Source organism: Prorops nasuta, unplaced genomic scaffold (assembly GCF_024137725.1).
Source record: "Prorops nasuta isolate Cenicafe-Biocafe unplaced genomic scaffold, Cenicafe_Pnas_1.2 PNAS00010, whole genome shotgun sequence".
NCBI lineage: Eukaryota > Metazoa > Arthropoda > Insecta > Hymenoptera > Bethylidae > Prorops > Prorops nasuta.
Window position 1 is genome coordinate 6,271,367 of NW_027116807.1, and position 19,331 is coordinate 6,290,697.

The 19,331-nt window shown below is 31.7% G+C and overlaps 1 protein-coding gene across 4 annotated transcripts in view; it reads left to right on the forward strand.

Moving 5' to 3' along the window:
• The window catches only part of Ih (hyperpolarization activated cyclic nucleotide gated potassium channel Ih), a 69,091-nt gene extending 54,598 nt beyond the window's left edge, over positions 1 to 14,493 (forward strand). For 2 of the 4 annotated variants that reach the window (XM_066733374.1, XM_066733375.1), the window contains 7 exons: positions 5,819 to 5,968; positions 6,124 to 6,342; positions 6,402 to 6,548; positions 7,340 to 7,457; positions 8,682 to 8,958; positions 11,365 to 11,500; positions 11,979 to 14,493. In XM_066733374.1, the coding sequence (XP_066589471.1) occupies positions 5,819 to 5,968; positions 6,124 to 6,342; positions 6,402 to 6,548; positions 7,340 to 7,457; positions 8,682 to 8,958; positions 11,365 to 11,500; positions 11,979 to 12,125 (1,194 nt within the window). In that variant the 3' untranslated portion in view covers positions 12,126 to 14,493. Of the gene's footprint in view, positions 1 to 5,818; positions 5,969 to 6,123; positions 6,343 to 6,401; positions 6,549 to 7,339; positions 7,458 to 8,681; positions 8,976 to 11,364; positions 11,501 to 11,978 lie in introns of those variants that run through there. The other 2 variants (XM_066733373.1, XM_066733376.1) reach the window with 2 other exon arrangements.
• The last annotated feature ends 4,838 nt before the right edge of the window (positions 14,494 to 19,331 follow it).

Consider the following 19,331-nt stretch of genomic DNA (forward strand, 5'->3'; position numbering starts at 1 on the left):
TTTTTATTGTTGTATGTTAATATCTTGTTGACGTTTCTCACTTCCTCTTTCGTCCCTCTCTGTTTCCCTCTCCACTCTTTCTTTTTTGTATTTTTAAGCCGGTTTCGCTCTATTGCAAAGTCCATCTTCCATCTGTTGCTTTTAAAATGTCAGCAGCTTACTGTGTGTAAACTAGAGCAGAAAACACTTCTGTGCTTGGAGCTTGGCTTTTGACGCTTCAGTGCTTAAGGTTCATGAGCTACTTGTATTTTATAATTTTTTTCCTTCTCTTCTTTCTCTCTCTACCAATGTATTTTTTCGTGAACGTGTTTGTTTTATTCCTATTGACAAATATGATAGTCAGTTATCTTTCCCTTGTAATTTTTTAGTCAATTGTTTTCTATTCGGTTAGTTAGTCACACACTGCTATGATCGTCACACTTTACCCAGTTTAAAATATTACCTGAAGTATACGTATTTTGCACAAAATAATTCGAATAAGAGTTTTTTTCACGCAAAGGGAGATGCAAGATGTGAATTCTGTTAACATTGTAAATCGTTTGAGGTTTACTTGCAGGTGTCTTTCTTCTCTCGAATGAAACTCTGTACATGTTCACACATCCCGTTACAGCTTGTCTTTGGAATTCTTGGAAATACTCTAATTAAGTATTCTGTATTAACTGTTTGTCGACCTTTAAAATTTATAATAATTAATATAGCACCACTCTTTCTAGTTTTCCCTTTCAATTGAATAAACTTTTATTCAATTTGTTTTCGCAATATGTATTTTTCAGGAGATATTCGATATACGACTTAAAATGGGACGTTTGATTTTGTGAATATTTATACACTTACACCATGATATTTATTGTTTAATACTTGCAACGAAAGGAACATAGACGAATACTTCTTACTGATTTTTTTTAGAATATTTATTATTTTGTAGAAAACAATGTACAATGTGTATGAACGAGTAATGTCTTATTTCTACGAAATATATTTTTAAATACGTACATTTTTTAACTTATTTGTCTCTTGAAACAGGATATTACATCTAAAAGTTATAATATTACATTAGTAAAATTAGGTAATTTGTGGAAATTTTAATAACAATAATATACAAAGCAGTTACGAGTTACATCGTTTGTATAAATAAATAGGACACTGGTTATAATCAGGTTGTTTATTATCTGACACATTTATTTCATTCTCAGGAAAACAATAAAGAATAATGTAATTTTGTAAGGAAACTTATTTTTATCTCGTATCCTGTATTTCGAGAAGTATAGAAATTATTGTGATCAAATTTATTTAGTCAAAAAAACTTCTTATTTTCCTCTGCTTATATATTAACATTCACCTACTTTATTTATTACCACTTTAAAAATATTGACGCATTTTACATTATTATCAATGTATTAATATTATAAATTTTAGATTCCATCTTTAGTCATAGAAGGCAAATAAGTAGAAAGCTCACATTTTCAATATAAATTTCGTTGAAGTTGAGATACTTTTTAAGAACTTCTTTTTTTCAAGTGCCAAAATACGTTGAGTATTTGCACGCTTGTAGTGCTTATTAAACGCGTATTCAGTATTATACACGTAAGTGACGTTATGTTTCGTCATACAATAATAATTAGATCGATAAATCTGAGGGTATACGTAGATGCACTAGCTACCACTATGCCTAATATGTCATTAAAGATATATAATTAATGACATTGATTTTGCTTTGCGCTGCTGTTTCTTTGAAAATTAAATTTACTTATAGGTAAATGTACATGCCAAATCATACACGCACACGCGTGTACATACGTACACTTACGTTCGACGAAGCTGCTCGAAAAGAATAAAATGCTTACTGGATTTTTGAATAAAGAGATCATTTGGGAAATAATATAGCTTTTTCTTTCTAATATGAGTCAAAGTAAAAAAAATAACTGTTCCACACAAACATACCTAACAAGGATATAGGCACACTTGAAGTATGCCTCACCCATCCCACGTTTTCTTTCACTTTATCTTTCTTTAAAAAAAAAAAATACTTCCAATTCTATTTTTTCCTTGTACGATAAAAGTTTTGACGATCAACAGAAAGAAACCAATAAGATTGCTCGATTATGATGTCTCGTGACGTCATAGTAAAAAGAAACTGCTACACTTACCGATTGTTTCTCTCATTCGAAATTCAGTATAGGCATTTCTTTTCGAGTAAGTTTGCACATGTAGTGTGCATACACACATGTATACATTAAGACAAATAGGCCTAAGATTTTAATGGTCAAGGTAAGGATTGAATTATTTGTGATATAACAGCAGTAAGTCCAACACCATTTTTTCTACGCACGCGCGCGTGTGTTAGTAGGTATAAAGTAAAAATATTAATTATCATCTAATGTTTAATCATCAAGGTATTTTTTCTAGCTATTAGTTATTTTAATCACGAGTTTTCAATTCACTAAAAAACAGATCTAGTGCCATTTTTGCAACAAAGTGTTAATATTTACGTGTCCTCTGCCCTTTCTCTCTCTCTCTCTCTCTCTCTCTCTAATTTTCTTATTCTCATATAGCACCACTGGGTGCTCAAAATGTCCTATACCATGGATTAACTGGTGACTCCTGGGGACTTGAGAAAAAATAATCCGGAATTAGTACACACCTCCCTGATTTTGCTATTGTAGCAAAGCCTCGTGTGTCGAGCGATAATCTTCTAAAAATAGGCCGTGCTATACAGGGTGTTACAATATTCAAACGCCGCAGTGCAGGGGTGTACATGTGAGCCTATTTCAGGAGCATAATTCCCCTACCACTTTGCAGCGAAATGCTTAATCTTTAAGCACTTAAGTTTACGTCCTGGTCTATCAAGATGACGTCATCAACCCAGTAGGGTGAAAATAAAAAATAAATTAATTTGTATTCGTGTGCAATAATTCTATTCAAAAATCACAAAATATTCTGTAATGTTAATATTCTTGATTTTTATTGTTCTGTTGGAAATTGTTAAAATGATTTCAAAATATTCACGAAGAACCCGAGGAAGAAAGAATTGTGATATATCTAACGTGTGTTCTATTGTGATGAACAGTTATATATTTTTTTAAACTTCGAGAAAGTTCCATAGAAATAAACCAAACTAATCAAATTGACGTTGAGGAATTGAACGTTTTTTGATGCATTTTTTAAATTAACACGTGTTTTAGATTTTTTATTCCTATGCAACAATGTTAAAACGTCATATGTTCGATATGTGACGTAAGATTCATTGAAAACTCGTAAACTTATTCCAGAGTGAGTGTGTTCTTAAACATAAATTTAGGAGTAGTAAATTGATTCCTTTACATCTCAGCTAACTTCACTCTGTACTCTCGAGGCAAAATTTATGTACTACACTATAGCACGAAGAGAAACGATTCAATTTCCCACGCCAAACGACCCCTCAGGGGGGCACACAGATATTGCAACACCCTGTATACAGTAATGGTTTACTACTTAGAAGCAAAATTACGATCTACCATTAGAATATAAATATAACGGTATACGTTTTATGGTTCCAATGTCAGGTTTGTGCCAGCACAACCAATGCCAGCCATTTTATAAATCGGACATTAGTGTTTGTTGGGGGTAGCAGTCAATTACTTTGCTTAATTTATCGGAACTACATATATATTGGTTTTTCAAAGCTGCTTGTGTGTTACGTGGATACACTAAATACTAACCTACTTAGTCTAAAAAACTTAAATTGACGTAAAATTTCTTTTTAATCCGTGAGATGTCATTTTCTAATTTTAATTTTGTAAAGTTTGTTTTTACGCACTATTTATTAATGTAATTCCTCTTATTTAGCCATTATTATTATTTGTTTAGTTCATTATTTATAATTTTATTCGAAACAATAAAATTATACATGCCAACAGACAGAGCATGTGGTAGTATACTATGTATGTATGTATACACAATAGATGATGGTAGAAAAGGAAGCAATAATCATAAAGGGTATTAAAAATCTACTGCGCTTTCTCGTGGAAAGTTGTCTCTGAGGCTCAGCCAATCACAGCTCTTTGAGGAGTGATATATACAGGTGATATAACGGTTGTAGAGTATTCGAGATTTAAAATTATTTTTTTCAAGTAGTTCTTGAGATTTATAAGAAATTCATCGTCGCTCAATTTTATTTGAGAGGCGTGTCCAAGTGTCCAACTTATCGTACTGGCGCTATGTCCATGATATGACGTCACGCGTGACGTCACGCTTCTTATAACATTTATAACTTGGTAACCACAGTACCATTTTTTATGGGACTTGCGGAGTTGTGACGAGGGAACCATCAGGCATGACTCCCTAAAGAAAGTGGGATAATTTTTTAACACCCTGTATATGGTGGCTCATCTATATGTATATACAAAGCCTGAAGCTTTTGAAACTAGAACAAAATGCTTTTAGGACTAAATTACTCATTTTATTAGAATGTCTAGTTTATTGACAATTATTATCTTATCGAGATAACCGTTTCTGAAATTTCTTGTGTTATATAGCATAATAACCTCGTATTTTGAAAATAACTTGAGATAAACTATATAAATATAATAAAATTGAAAAACTTAAAAAATTGTTAAATAATTTTTAGATTGAAAAATAAATATTAAAAGTTTAAGAAAAATTGTGACTGGGAAGAAAGTAATTGTTATTTTTCTGAAGATGCACATTTATAAATTGAGTAATTTATAATTATATTGCACTTTTTTCTCATTTCAGAAGTTACAAAATTAAGCATAATTTTTAATACAGTTGTGTGGACCACCATGTGTAAACTTTGCATATACTAGAGTGGGATAGCTCCAGATAAGTTGGGAGCTGGCGAGACATAAAAATTTCGATTTTGAAAAAGTCGATTATACTCAAAGAGTTTTCTTAATGCAATATTTCGAGATTTTATTACGATTGTGTAAATTAATTTGTTCTTTTGAGTTCGATTGAAAAAGTTTAAGCTATACCTTTATAATGATTTTTATTTAATTTCTAATTATGTAAGCTCTTTTTCAAGGAATATTAAATCACCAAGAAATATTATAGCATTCGATCTTTGCGAATAAGTATGTAGTGCCTCGCACGACATTTTTTTTATACAATTATAATTATTCATAGTCGAGACACTGCCACGACTCTTAATGATGATAATTATCATTCCCAACATTTATATTAACTGTGTTTCGAAACTCACAATCAGTACTGTTAGCTGCTACATGTCCAAAAAATTAATCTCTCTCTCTCTATATATATATATATATATATATTTTATAAAACATTTTTTTCACAAAAAACGTCAGTGCTGCGACAGTGAAATTTGCAACACGACACTATACTGTTGTTATCTTCACCAAAGTTTCAAGGTTTTATGGAAATGTTTTTATGCTGTTTTATGTGTGATATGTATTTTCTATCGTAGTACGCTTTCTATAAAAATTAAACAGATTCCTTTAAAGGTAATTAACAATTTGAACGAATTATTAAAGACTTATCCAATTTGTCATACTCATCTTTAAATTCCAATAATTTTGCTAACATATAAAAACCTTGCATGTTATAGAAGAAAAGTCACATTTAAGTGATGGCAAAAAGTTTGGACTTTAATGATGATAAATTATTGGCTTACTTGCAAAGTGTGAACTTCTATTGAGAAGTTAGTAGTAATTAATAGTAAATATTTTTACTAACTTACGTATATATACACACGCATAGCGCGCGTGCTTGCACAAAGAGAGAAAGTTGTTTTATACGTAAAAATGATGAGAATGACGTAAAAAAATATCGAATTAAAAATTAATGACGTTGTTGGCAGTTCCTTAATATGGCGTCGGTGTTCATGAGGATTTTTAACCTTATCTGTATGATGCTACTAATCGGTCACTGGAGTGGTTGTCTTCAATTCCTGGTACCAATGCTTCAAGGATTCCCCAGTAATTCGTGGGTCGCCATTAACGAGTTACAAGTGAGTTATAAAAAAAAACAATCTTTAAAATCCTAATTAGCCATAATTAATTAGGCTCGACAGTCTCTAACAAATAAATCTCAATTTTAATCCATGTAAAACGACGATGCACAACTCTTCAAGTATTTCATATGCCCTATAAATTTATTCTTCAGGACGCCTTTTGGTTGGAGCAATATTCATGGGCCCTCTTCAAGGCAATGTCACATATGTTGTGCATAGGTTACGGAAGATTTCCACCTCAATCCCTAACAGACATGTGGCTAACCATGCTGAGCATGATTAGTGGTGCTACATGCTACGCCTTATTTCTAGGGCACGCGACGAATCTCATACAATCACTCGATTCATCCAGAAGACAGTATCGCGAAAAGGTATGGCTTATCAAACTGATCGATCGGTTCTTTCATTATTTTTTTCTTTTCGTCCTCAGGTGAAACAAGTAGAAGAGTATATGGCCTATCGTAAACTACCGAGAGAAATGAGACAGAGAATTACAGAGTATTTCGAGCATCGTTACCAAGGAAAATTTTTCGACGAGGAATTGATTCTCGGAGAACTCTCGGAGAAATTAAGAGAGGTATCTGCCTTTAATTACGAAATAAATATATTATTTTAGATACATTTTTTCAATCCTTTTTCTCAGTGTAATTGCGATGTTATTCCATCTTCGAAAGTTCGTATGAATGTTCGATTTTAATTCGTGACGTCACAGTGGTTATATATAGTATAAGTCATTTCTTTTTATAACGCAGACGATTTGTTGTATCAATAAAGTTTGTATAAAATTATAAACGCAGCAAGATATTGAGAGACAAGGTAGTCTCCACGAAAAGTACATTTAAAAGTAGATAAAGACGCGCAGTTGTACCGCCTTCGAGGCACTACTCTCTTATGCAGCAAGTTTGGTCGGTCTAAATAATGTATGGTGGAATAATTTAGATTTTTCTACTGCGACTCGTAAATGCAGTCCATTTGTTAAATTTTACGAATTTTATATTTCTAAATGGTTCATTCGATAATTGCTTCCAGGACGTTATAAATTATATTTATCGTCGAGACGCTACAGTGTCTCTTGATCGTCCTAAATACTGCATGGTGGAATAGTTTACATTATTGTACTGCGACTCGTAAACGCAGTCAATTTGTTAAATTTTATATTTTTAAATGGTTCATTCGATAATTGCTTGCAGGACGTTATAAACTATATTTGTCGTCGAGACACTACAGTGTCTCTTGATCGTCCTAAATACTGTATGGTGGAATAGTTTACATTGTTGTACTGCGACTCGTAAACGCAGTCCATTTGTTAAATTATTAAATTTTACGAATTTTATATTTTTAAATGGTTCATTCGATAATTATTTGCAGGACGTTATAAACTACAACTGCAGATCACTGGTAGCATCCGTTCCATTCTTTGCCAATGCAGACTCAAATTTTGTTTCGGACGTGGTGACAAAACTCAGATATGAAGTCTTCCAGCCAGGTATTCATGTTTACTTTGATTCGTTCTTCAAATTTGTTGTATTGATAAAAATTATTCAATTAAGCTTATAAAAAAAAAACATAAAATTTTTCAACCAAAAATTGCAAGAAAAAGTTTTTAATTCGAAGGTCTTCGATAATTGATCGAAGTTGATAGGAATTTTTTTAATTTACACATTTTTTGCAACAATGACAAATACGACGAGTGAGCAAATATGGCTCCGTCGTTCCATCACGTTTTACCAATTCTTCATCATTTTTTTGGCCTGAAATTCCGTATAGCTTGAGGCGCTTGTTAGTCGATCGGATGGCCAAGAACCAGCGAAGGTCTGCTGCAGCAATTAGGGAAACCTACATATACACATACCGAGAACTTACGCCTACACGTGCAAGCTTAACTTCATACTGGTTAAAATGAAAATTGAGCAGAATCAATTTTAACGCCTTAACGATACATTGTTGCTACTTCGCACACCGAGGCTTTACGGTCATTATTTATTTATCTTCAATTGTCGCGACAATGTCATGCCATTGACAATGAGTGTGTGACGTAAATTTTCCAAGTCTATTTAAAGCCTAATAAATTTAATAACGTTTAATCAAACTTTAAACGAATTATTATATTAAGTTATAATAAGTTGGGCTTGTTTCTCAAAGCTATACGTAAAGTTTATGTAATATACAGGATCCTTCGGATAAAACAACACGATCTATGGACTTGAAATTCTGTTCAACTTTCATAACAATAAAAGACACATTTTTTTTATTATAATGCATTTTCCTAACGTTTTTCAATTTACACTCGATAAAATCTTGTACGAACAATGATACAAGGAGTATAGTTGCAAAAATTACTATCTTCAAAAAAAAATAAATACAGAAGAAAACACTTTCTGCTGTACTTACACTAATTAGTATATGTAGCACACTTTACTTTTTCTTTCATAAAAATCAACTATATCCATATTCTAGAATATTATAATTTTTTTACTGCAAATATTAATACTCTTCTCCAAGGAAGTACAAAAATAATTTTTGAAAAAAGTAGAGGCTGCTATTTTTACAGCTCTAGGTATACATCTTAATTTCTCGTAGTGCACGAAGATAAATATAATTTTATCTTCATAACCTGCATCATTTTATCCGATCGACTCTGTTTTGCACACACATTAAATGATTATGGAGATAAGAAGAGGTGGGGACTAAAAAATACTTGATATTTCAGGCGATATAATCATTAAAGAGGGCACCATTGGATCAAAAATGTATTTTATTCAAGAAGGGATAGTTGATATAGTAATGGCGAATGGCGAGGTAGCAACGTCACTGTCGGATGGCTCTTATTTCGGTGAGATCTGTCTGCTTACCAATGCAAGGAGAGTAGCATCTGTGAGAGCAGAAACCTACTGCAATCTCTTCAGCCTCTCGGTGGATCATTTCAACGCCGTTTTGGATCAGTATCCATTAATGCGAAGAACAATGGAGAGCGTTGCCGCCGAGAGGTATAAGCTTTGGTTAGGTTTGTTCTATCGAGTTGGTGTGATAATAGATGTACAACATCACTCCCTACTTCATTTCATTTCCTTCAATTTAAATAATCTCTGTCGTCCACAATTCGAATCAGATCTTTCTTCTACTTTTGACATTTGTTTTCTGACTTCGATACGCTGCTGCTCGTGTTTCATCCACGTACATTTTTCATGCGACTCTAAATAACACACGTCGGAAACATTAATTTTTTCATCGACTGTCCCAAACACGAGGATGAACTTCACGGTGTGATATATAGGACTTGTTTATTCGAAATCGCATCAGAAATACTCATCGTGATGAAACTGTGAAGCAATGTGTGATTTATAGAGTTTTTTCTGTCAATTATAAATTAGTTGCATTAAAAATGGTAGAAGGGATTTTTAACGAGATTTCTGGAAATATTGATTTGCGTGTCCATTTGCTATTTTTTGTGGAATTTTTCGTGCTAATTAGAATCGTGTGTGACTTGCGAAATTTGAAATCCTCTCGTTTTTTTCATTTGCACGCAAAAATACTGAACAAATTGTGGGTGGACATGCGGTTTAAAAGAAATTTTATTGATAATAGTGAATCGAGTCAGAATTGTTTAAAATACTGTATTGTGTACAAAATTTTAAATTTGGGTTTTTTTTATCTTGAATATTAATTGGACACTGATAGTCATATAGAGACACTTTACAGAGTCTCATGGAAATTTAACGGTTTTGATTATATAACCTTTATAGGAATGAGATTTCTTTAAGGAATTACGATTATTTCTTAATAATTTGTTATAATAATAAAAGATGTTGTGCATAACGGTCGCCACCAACTTTTAGATAGTTATGATAATGTTAGAAAAATTGACGAAGGAAAAAATCGTCAATGTTATACATAAAATAAATATTTAGGATTTTTTATACTAGTTCTTAATAGAGATATTTATCATAAAGCAGATAGTTATTTAGAACTTTAGAGTGTCATATTGCAAAAAAACCTAATTATAAGTGATATATTTATACGTTCAGTCCAATTAAGAAGCCCGAGCAATAAGATTTACTCTCATCTTTTATTTACTACCACTTTTCGAGTAGATGCATATCAATTAAATTCATGGAATTTTGGCACAGAGTGACCATGTTCCTGATGCACCCAAGTCAATCGAATTGCTTTATAGATATAGTTAATAGTAAATTCACGAATATATATGAAGAATTTTCGATTACAAATTACTTGTTAACTAAGACAGAAATTTTTAAATATAGACTGTGATTTTCCGAAATTTAATATTTTCTTACATCTGTGATTTACGTTACGAGCATTAATTTACACTGCTGCTGCCTTGTATAATTAATCAAATTTTTTAGAAATGACAAAAGAATAACTTTTTTTAGAATTCTCGATAATTAATATAAGTTAGAATCTAAAATATATTTAAATTAAAAAAAATATTTTTTAATAAAACCTGTTGAATAAGACATCCTTATAAGGGCTTTATACGAATTACACAAAAATGTTTGGAGGTTTTTACTCAGTAAACTTTACAGTGATGTAGTCAGGAGACACGTAACGTCTCTACATAAATATAATTTTGGAAACGTCGATGAGACTATCAACTTTACGCCAAGTTTGCTTCTCCATTTTTCAACACGATCCGATACAATTTTCTACTCGAAAACTCGTACAAATTACACTCTAAAGTAAATCATATTCGAAAATTCCAAACTTTATTTTTTTATTTCATTCTCATTCAAAGAAAAACATTAATAATGCATGTAATCTTTGAAAAAGTAAACGAGGAAATATTAGAGCCAGGAATTAATTAATCAGTAGTGTATAGTGATGGTCGAAATATATAGATATTTTGAAACTTAAGTAATTATATGTACTTTCTCTATTGCTTTTCTCAGGATGTGTAATTTTAATTTCATTTGACACTGTACAAGATAATCAGCTTTTCATTTCTATATAGAAAAAGTATAGAAGAGCATTGAAAATAAAAGAAACTGTAGATTCTTCTACATATCTTTTACACATTCTAAAATTTCAATTTGGAAAAAACCATTCTTATAACTATTTTAATATTCTACTGAAAGAAAACTTTTGAAAAAACCTGATTATTTTCAGTAAAATGAAATTATACAACTGTTATAATTTTCAGTGTGACTATATGTACAGAGTGTGTCACTTGAAATGTCTGATTGACGAAAGCACGTAACAGTTTGCCACTAATTCAAAATTCAATAAGCTTGTGTTTAGTCATTTTTCTATACTCTTTTTAATATATATATAATAAAATTACAGACATTTTAAGCAATGCAATCTCTGTAGTGTGGTTTATCGTTGACTTGTACTCCTTCCTACATACCCTTCGCTTAACAATACTTTCGTTTTAGGCTAAATAAAATTGGGAAGAATCCTAACTTGGTGGCTCATCGCGAAGAAGATCTGGGCAGCGAATCAAAAACGATAAACGCTGTTGTTAATGCTTTAGCAGAGCAAGCTGCACATGCCAGCGCCAGTGAGGAAACCGTAAGTATTAGCTAAATTGAAGATTTCTCAATTAATACAATCCTTCTTTGTTCTTGTACCCTTCAGTAGCGAGGGCAAGGTCCCAAAAAAGTTTTTCTCTTTAATATCTAATATTTGATCCATTTTAACGTCCAATTGTACACTGACTTCTTACCTTGATATATTTATTATATTAATATTTTATTACTATTAAAACGAGGCCTCTGTATAAAAGGTCCAAACTACATAATTTTGAGTTTAACAACATTTTCTTAAAAAATCGAAAGAAAAATCCTAACGTATATTTAAAAAATACAAATGAACAAAAAACAGCTTTTCAGCAGAATTAAATTTATTTCCCTTTTAAATCGTATTCAAAAAATTTAATATTCTGTCAAAGAATTTAAATATGTTGAGAAAAAATTGAATTTTGAAAAATATTTAACTGTGTTTACGTGAGATGCAAAAATACAGTAGCTCTTCTTACTATATGTTACAGGTGCACAGTATGGAGCTAAGAACGTTACCGATTTGTTTACTCCCAAGACCAAAATCGGAGAACAATTTTGCGAGCCAAGAACTAACGAAAGAGGGAAGGCGAATGTTCCACAAGAGCGACACATTCCACAAAGATTCGTATCAATGACGTCACTCGTTATTCTAGCATACGCAAAGATACTAGCGACTCTCGGCATCCACAGTGGTAAAATCCTGCAGCCATGGAAAGTTGTCTTGCTTTTGGTCAAGCACCGAACGCTCACACACAAGCAAAAGCCCATCATCGATATAGGAGTAAAGAGATTCGCCATGTCAACTCATTGTTACAACCATTGTATAGCCAATGGTTATAACGTAGAAAGTATTCTTCTCATAGATGTTACAATATCAAAAAACTTGTTGGCCTAAATACCGAATGGTGCGAAGCGAGGAAAAATTACACTTTTTTAATCGTGTTCCACTGTGGCCACGCGGAAGGCTACGGCTCTCTCGCTGCGCACGAGAAAAATCTATTTATATGCTCGAGACGTTAGAAAGAAAAAAATGAACGAAAATTATTTATAGTTTATGAATCTATACTTACATAATTATCAATTTAGAGTTACAATCTTGTCATGCTCAGCAAACACGCTGAGCTCTCTGCGTGGCCCAGGATATTACGGTTGATCATAATTTGGCTTTTATGTGAAAAATGATCTTGAAGAGCGTAAACTATCTAAGATATCCGAATTTCCTTTACCAAGTTGTTTATAGAAGATATCAACAATATCTTGACATATACAAGTGCCATTAAAAGTGCCTTCCCCCAGCGGGAAGAATGACAATTTCGTTCAGCAATCTGGAGTGTACCTGTAGTTACGACTTACGAGCCAAGAATTTCATTGCATTATCGTTTCGAAGATATTTAGGAATGCATCGATACTAGTAGGTACCATATTTTAAGTTATTACTACTACTGTTTCTTAGATGGCTCAAATAAAACTTTCTTGAGCTGCTCTTTTTTTTGCTTTTCTATTTTTTTTCAAACGATAACCTAAAATATATATAACAATAAAAATAGAAGTAAGGAAAATAAAAAGATTGTTCAGTTGAAAATGACTACTTGTATATAGTATATATAGACTGTGGCATCGATTAGGGAGCGCGAGGTTGATAAAACATGCAACAACATTCTTTACGCGTAATGATTGCATCGAAATATACGTTGCAAGGCAACAAGACTAATAGATAGATAAGTAAAGTAGAAAATGAATCACGAATGAAAATAAATTCGCGGTAAAATGAAAGCGTATAGGTTTAGACAATTTATAGTTACTATGTAGCTTAGTGTAGATTAGGCTTCTACAGGATGTCGTGGAACTACTAAAGGATTTCGTTACCGAAGGCTCACCGGAAGCATGAGAGATATTGATCCCTTGTCAATTTTAGGATTCGTCGGATGGCTTTGAAATTGTTAAGATTTTTTCTTGGCCAATCATCGATCAGGCCATCGGTGGCTCGATGACGAGACACCGAATAATATACTAGCTACATTTTTTTCATTTGTTCAATTCTTCAACATTTTTTCACATATCTTTATATAATTACATATTCTTACTTAATTATATTTTTTGTACATACTATACTGAAGCAAATAAACAAAGAATTATTTATAATAAAATTAACAAATTTAGCTCATTCGTGTTAGGAATAATTGTCGATGAATTGAAAAACCTTGGATTTTTTTCTCAAATTTTGAAACAAATGCAGTAATACGAGTGAAAGGTAAAAATGGACAGTAGTGAAAAAGTTACTTATATTTATTTCTCTTAATTCTTCGAGTCTCGAAATTATGTAATTGAAACTTTTTTGAAAATCTTAATAATTTAAAAACTATTGGATGCAGCTTGAAATTGAAAGTGGAATATTCCTTATTGCGTTTCTAGAAGGCTATCTGCTACAAAGATTATAGAGGTAGCTCGAAGACTCCCTGTACAAACCTGTTAGGTGTGCAACTGACGCGTAATTCTCTGTGATTTTACAAGTCGACATTTCATACGTAAAAAAAGAGAGTATAGCTTAATTGAGAATGAACACGATTCTTTGTGTTTCTCTTATTTTTACATTATTCGTTAAGCTCCTGTAAGACGACCTATAATGCAAACCAACTCGTTAAACGAAAGTACATATTTAAGTCACGTGTATGAAGATTAGTTAAGATAATGCTTGTACAATAAGTTCCATATGAAAAGTGATAACGACGTACTGTGTGTGATATTCCTATAAAAACTAGCTAGAGGAGAAACGAAGAAAAGGAAAAATGAATAAAACTGAACCAAACAACAACTTCTCCTCGGCAAATGTTACCTTTCATTTTTGCTTACTAAGAGAGCCACTCTGCATTACGATAGGCTTTTTTCTTATTAAGTATCCTATGTTCCTCTTAATGACTCTTATAATCGCGTAAAAAGCTTACGGTAGTGTCATTAAGATATGAAATTGTAAATATAATTTATATTAAAGGATTAGGTTAACAATCGTCTCCATCCTTAGCCTCTTCTTACACGTATCCACACACAAACATGGTGGACATATATTTCATTAAAAATATTATTGAAAAGATATATAAATACTCGCATATATTTTTTTCGATTAAACAATTTAAAATAACAGTCGATTTTGTAAATCTTTGAACCGATCAGTGATAAGAGAATCAGACACTGTAATATAAAATATCATTTTGTAAATGGCTAACATATACTAAGAAGGATAATATGTATGTAAATGAAACTGAGAGATTTCAATTTACTTTATTGGCAATAATTGTCCTTTCTTGTTTCTATTAAAATTGTTTTCTTTTTATGGTAAATATTTTTATAAAATAATTTCAAGTGTGTTTAAATAGCATTAACGACTGTTATTTTTATTAGAGGAATGGATGGTCATAAATAAGTTGAAAATAAGCTGGCAGATATATACACAGCAATTATCACTTATCATACTGAATTTTGTGATTTATTTTTAAACTTTCTTTTCTTTTCTTTTTTTAATGCCTACAAATTTACTATATTTCAGGTGGTAATATTTGCTCTGGTTAGATTTCCTTGTTAAACGTGATTTTTTTTAAACTACGTTTTTTGATTATTCGGCGTTGTTAGCAAATTTATTTTAAAATAATAAAAGATACATTCGTACAGTTTAAACGGTCTAAATATTTTTATAAAAACTCGCTTTTCATGTTACTTAAACATTGAGTTTTATGTATATTTATTTGTTTTATACTTGATTTTATCGAAGTACAAATTGATTCAGTTTATGTCCACATATGTTGTTTGCTATCTAACATGCATATGCAATAATTTCGAAAATTTCATTGATTATTAATGCTTTTGAACGTATTGTCTACGTACTTGCAAGTGATGCGCGCAAGAAGAGGTGAAATCATCGAAAATGATGAGAGTATCATATTGTAACATTAAAAAAATTTAGTGAAAAGTAGCCATAATAGTATAGCAATTTAATTCTCTAGAGAATACGTAATGCTCAATATTATTAAACTAACTTAGAAGTAAAAATTCTTTTAATAGTACTTCACACACTAGAACTTTTTATTGACTAGAATTTCCTTATTATTTTATTTTACAGTAGAATAATATTAAAAAATTCAATTTAATGTATAAGAAAATTATTGAAGAAAAAGCTGCATCAGAGCCAAAGAAAGTAAAAGTGAGCAGATACTACGTATATATGACGCCTTCATTCAAACTGTAAATTAACGAATGATGAATGTTTTGCTCCTTTTGTAATGTTTAATGCTTGAGAGAAGCGCTAAATTATCAAACATTGCTGTGTCAGATATATATTTCAGAATGACTCGGTGATATTTATTCATAAGGAAAAGCGCGAAGGATATAATAAAGGTTTTATAATTTTAACTTAGAAGATTTAAGCTATTGACTGTAGTCCTGTGGTATGGTTTTTTTGTAAAAGACCGTCCTGCAAAAATCTACGCCTCTATGAATGAGAAACTATAATTCGTTATCTGAGAATTAAATGGCTTTAAGAGTTAATTTAAAAAATATGACATTTTTAGCAATTTTCGAAAATTCTACACGTTTATTGAAAACATATTTCAGGTAAAATCTTGTTAACTTTTTATTTAACCTGTAATTAACAACCGTCACAGATTATGTTAATAATAGAACATTTTAAGCAATAACTTTTCAAGTAAAATTTACATGCTTGTCTGTAGAACCATGCACATGGAACCGTGTAATTCTCAGATAACCATTCTCAAACTCTCAAATCCTATAGAACATGTATAAATTAGGAAATGCGTTAATTGAGGTATGAATAATAAGAATACGACCGAAACTAAAATTGATTGTTACGCAAAAGTTTCTAAAGACCCAAAGATGTTTGGTTAAATTGTTAATAATGGTTCTTTAGGTCGTTATGCTTGCACATCACTGAATATTAAGTAAAATGTGAAAAAAATTATCTTTTTATTGCTAAGTTGTTACTAAAATTAAATAAATAATGTGCTGCAGGTTGTCCTTGAACAGGCACAAGAGTTTTTGCGTAATAACTCTAGAAGCATGGGAATGAAGACAGGGTGTCTATGTTGATAATTTTGAGTTGTATCAGTTTCTAAATTATATTGAATTCAAATGGGCTTTAATAACATTTGAAGTAATTATATAATAGCTTTAGTGATTATTAATTGGTTCTTATTATGCTTTTAGGAATCTTACGTTGAACTATCCGATAGTTCTTGAACATCCTGCATTGAAAGGAAATTCACTGAGAAAGAGAAAGCATATAAGTAGGGAAGGTGAGAAGAATATAAATACTAATAAGTGCTTATTATTGTCATTATCATTATTGTTGTTGTTGTAATTGGGAATTGCACATATAATATAATAATAACGACAATGACAATAGTGTTAATGAAAATGATAAAAATAGAAAAACAAAATATATTATGATATAAGTAATTTACAACAAATATTAGAAGATGGATGGAGTTGTAATAATTACAACGTGATGTAAGAAGGATGTAAAAAGTTTAACTATGTACGAAAATAGTGAAATGAGGTATAGGAATTACAAAAGTTTTGTAGGATCAGACAATTTCCATGTCCACCACTAATGCTTTAATTTATAAAGCTACACATATTTAGAAAAAACTATCATAATTACTTAATTAATGCTTTTACATTTTTTCCATGATAATGGTAGTCATTCAAGCTATAGATTTGAATAAATGAGAAAAATACGTGAATGACATTTTTTAGAAAGAATATACTAGGAAATATTATAAGTACTTACAGTAACGCCGGAAAATTGATATATGAGGCAGGAATCTTATGAAGAAAGCGTTAAACTTGAATGTCTAAGCTATACTTTCTAAAAAGAGAAACAATTAATGAAATATTATATGCATTAAAAAACGTAACAGCTTATTTTCATGTAACTAGAAATACAAAAATTAATACATAAAAAATGAACAAGTCCTTAAATTTGCAATTTCGCACGGAATCTATTAAAAACGTACAATTGTCAATAACTAGAAGACTGGAGGTTTGTGCGTTTTTTCACTAAGTATAGTCTTACTTAATTTTTTACCTATATTTTCCCTTTCTCCTCTCTCTCTCTCTCTCTCTCTCTAGCTTTCTTTAAATTTATTATTATATGGTGGATTTCTAAAAATACATCTTAATGCTTATCGTTGTTCCAATTTCCACTTGACGTCGAAAAAGGATCTGCATGATATCATCCGGACCGATAAATGTGAGTGATTTTTAGAGCCGTGTTTTACGAAAAAATCCGGTAAGAGGTAATAAAAGAAATGTTTGATACGTTATGGAAAAGTTCTATTTAATCAGGAAATTATATGTATACATAAATTATAAAAACGGCTAGGCTACATTTAATAGCGAATAATGTTTAAAAGAATTTTTGAATATATCAACGGGATATCTATGGATATCCTTAGAAAGTTTTTAGGACATTCTTAAGATGTTTGTGACATTCTAGGAACTAGAGTTATCAAAATTAGCTCTTTTATAGTCAATTTAAACCAAAACACATTTGTGCATCACACGTATATACATATATACATTTGTCTATAAAAGGGCAATTTCTTGAAACTCTAGGCAGTACGAGTCTATTCGTTTCACTCTTTTCCTTGTTTTAGGCGGTTATTATATTGAACAACAATGTTATTTGAAGACAAATTTCAATTTCGATAATAGCTTTCGAATCCTGAGAGAAGTATCTTTTTGATGAAACAACAACAATAATATCAAATAACATTGTCTTTGAAAATCTATATATTTCAAGTAAAACCGTTCTGTAATATCGGTATACACCTACCTTACCCCGTAATCCAAGGAAATCTTTATTAGCGGAGTTTTGGATTAGTCTAGGGAATTTTCACTTTTATGTCATCAGCTTCTATTGCATCACTGCGGCTAGTCTGGGTTAATACAGGGATTGTCAGGGATCCAGAGTGCTGGACACTTCACAGGGGACGGCGACACTTTTGTCATCCATAACCGAAATTTTTTGTCTACAGGGTTGGCAGCACTGAGATCACAAAGAGTGTTTTCAAGATAGAATCCATTTCACTGTATTTTAAGGAATTGTTCAATTATAAATTGAGAAAAGTTGAAATTCACAACAAACACAACACGCACTAGGCACTGACAGTATTGACGATTTTTGAGTTTATTAGAGTGTATTTTGATCAATTATTTAGTCAAAAATTGATAAAAGCACGTATTGACAGCACAAGCACACCACGCGCACCAGGCACTGACGTTTTTCACGAATTTTTAATCGTTTTCACTGTTTTACGGGATAATTTTGGATTCTGAATGGAGAGGAGCACGAGTTTCGCTGAATTTGTCGAAGAAACGCGTGGAAAGTGCAGCGGGGCGCGCGAAAAGTGAAAAGGGCCCGGTTGACCGCGGTCGCCGTTGGAAAATTCGAAACGTACGCCGCGACGGCCTTTCGAATTTTCCAACGGCGACCGCGGCCGACCGGGCCCTTTTCACTTTTCGCGCGCCCCGCTGCACTTTCCACGCGTTTCTTCGACAAATTCAGCGAAACTCGTGCTCCTCTCCATTCAGAATCCAAAATTATCCCGTAAAACAGTGAAAACGATTAAAAATTCGTGAAAAACGTCAGTGCCAGGTGAGCGTGGAGTGCTTGTGCTGTCAATACGGGCTTTTATCAATGTTTAATTAGAAAAATTCTTAAAATACAGTGGAATATGTTCAAAACTCGTGAAAAACGTCATTGCCTGGTGCTTGTGTTGCCAATTCGTGCTTCTCTCAACTTTAAATCAAATAATATGTCAAGATACAGT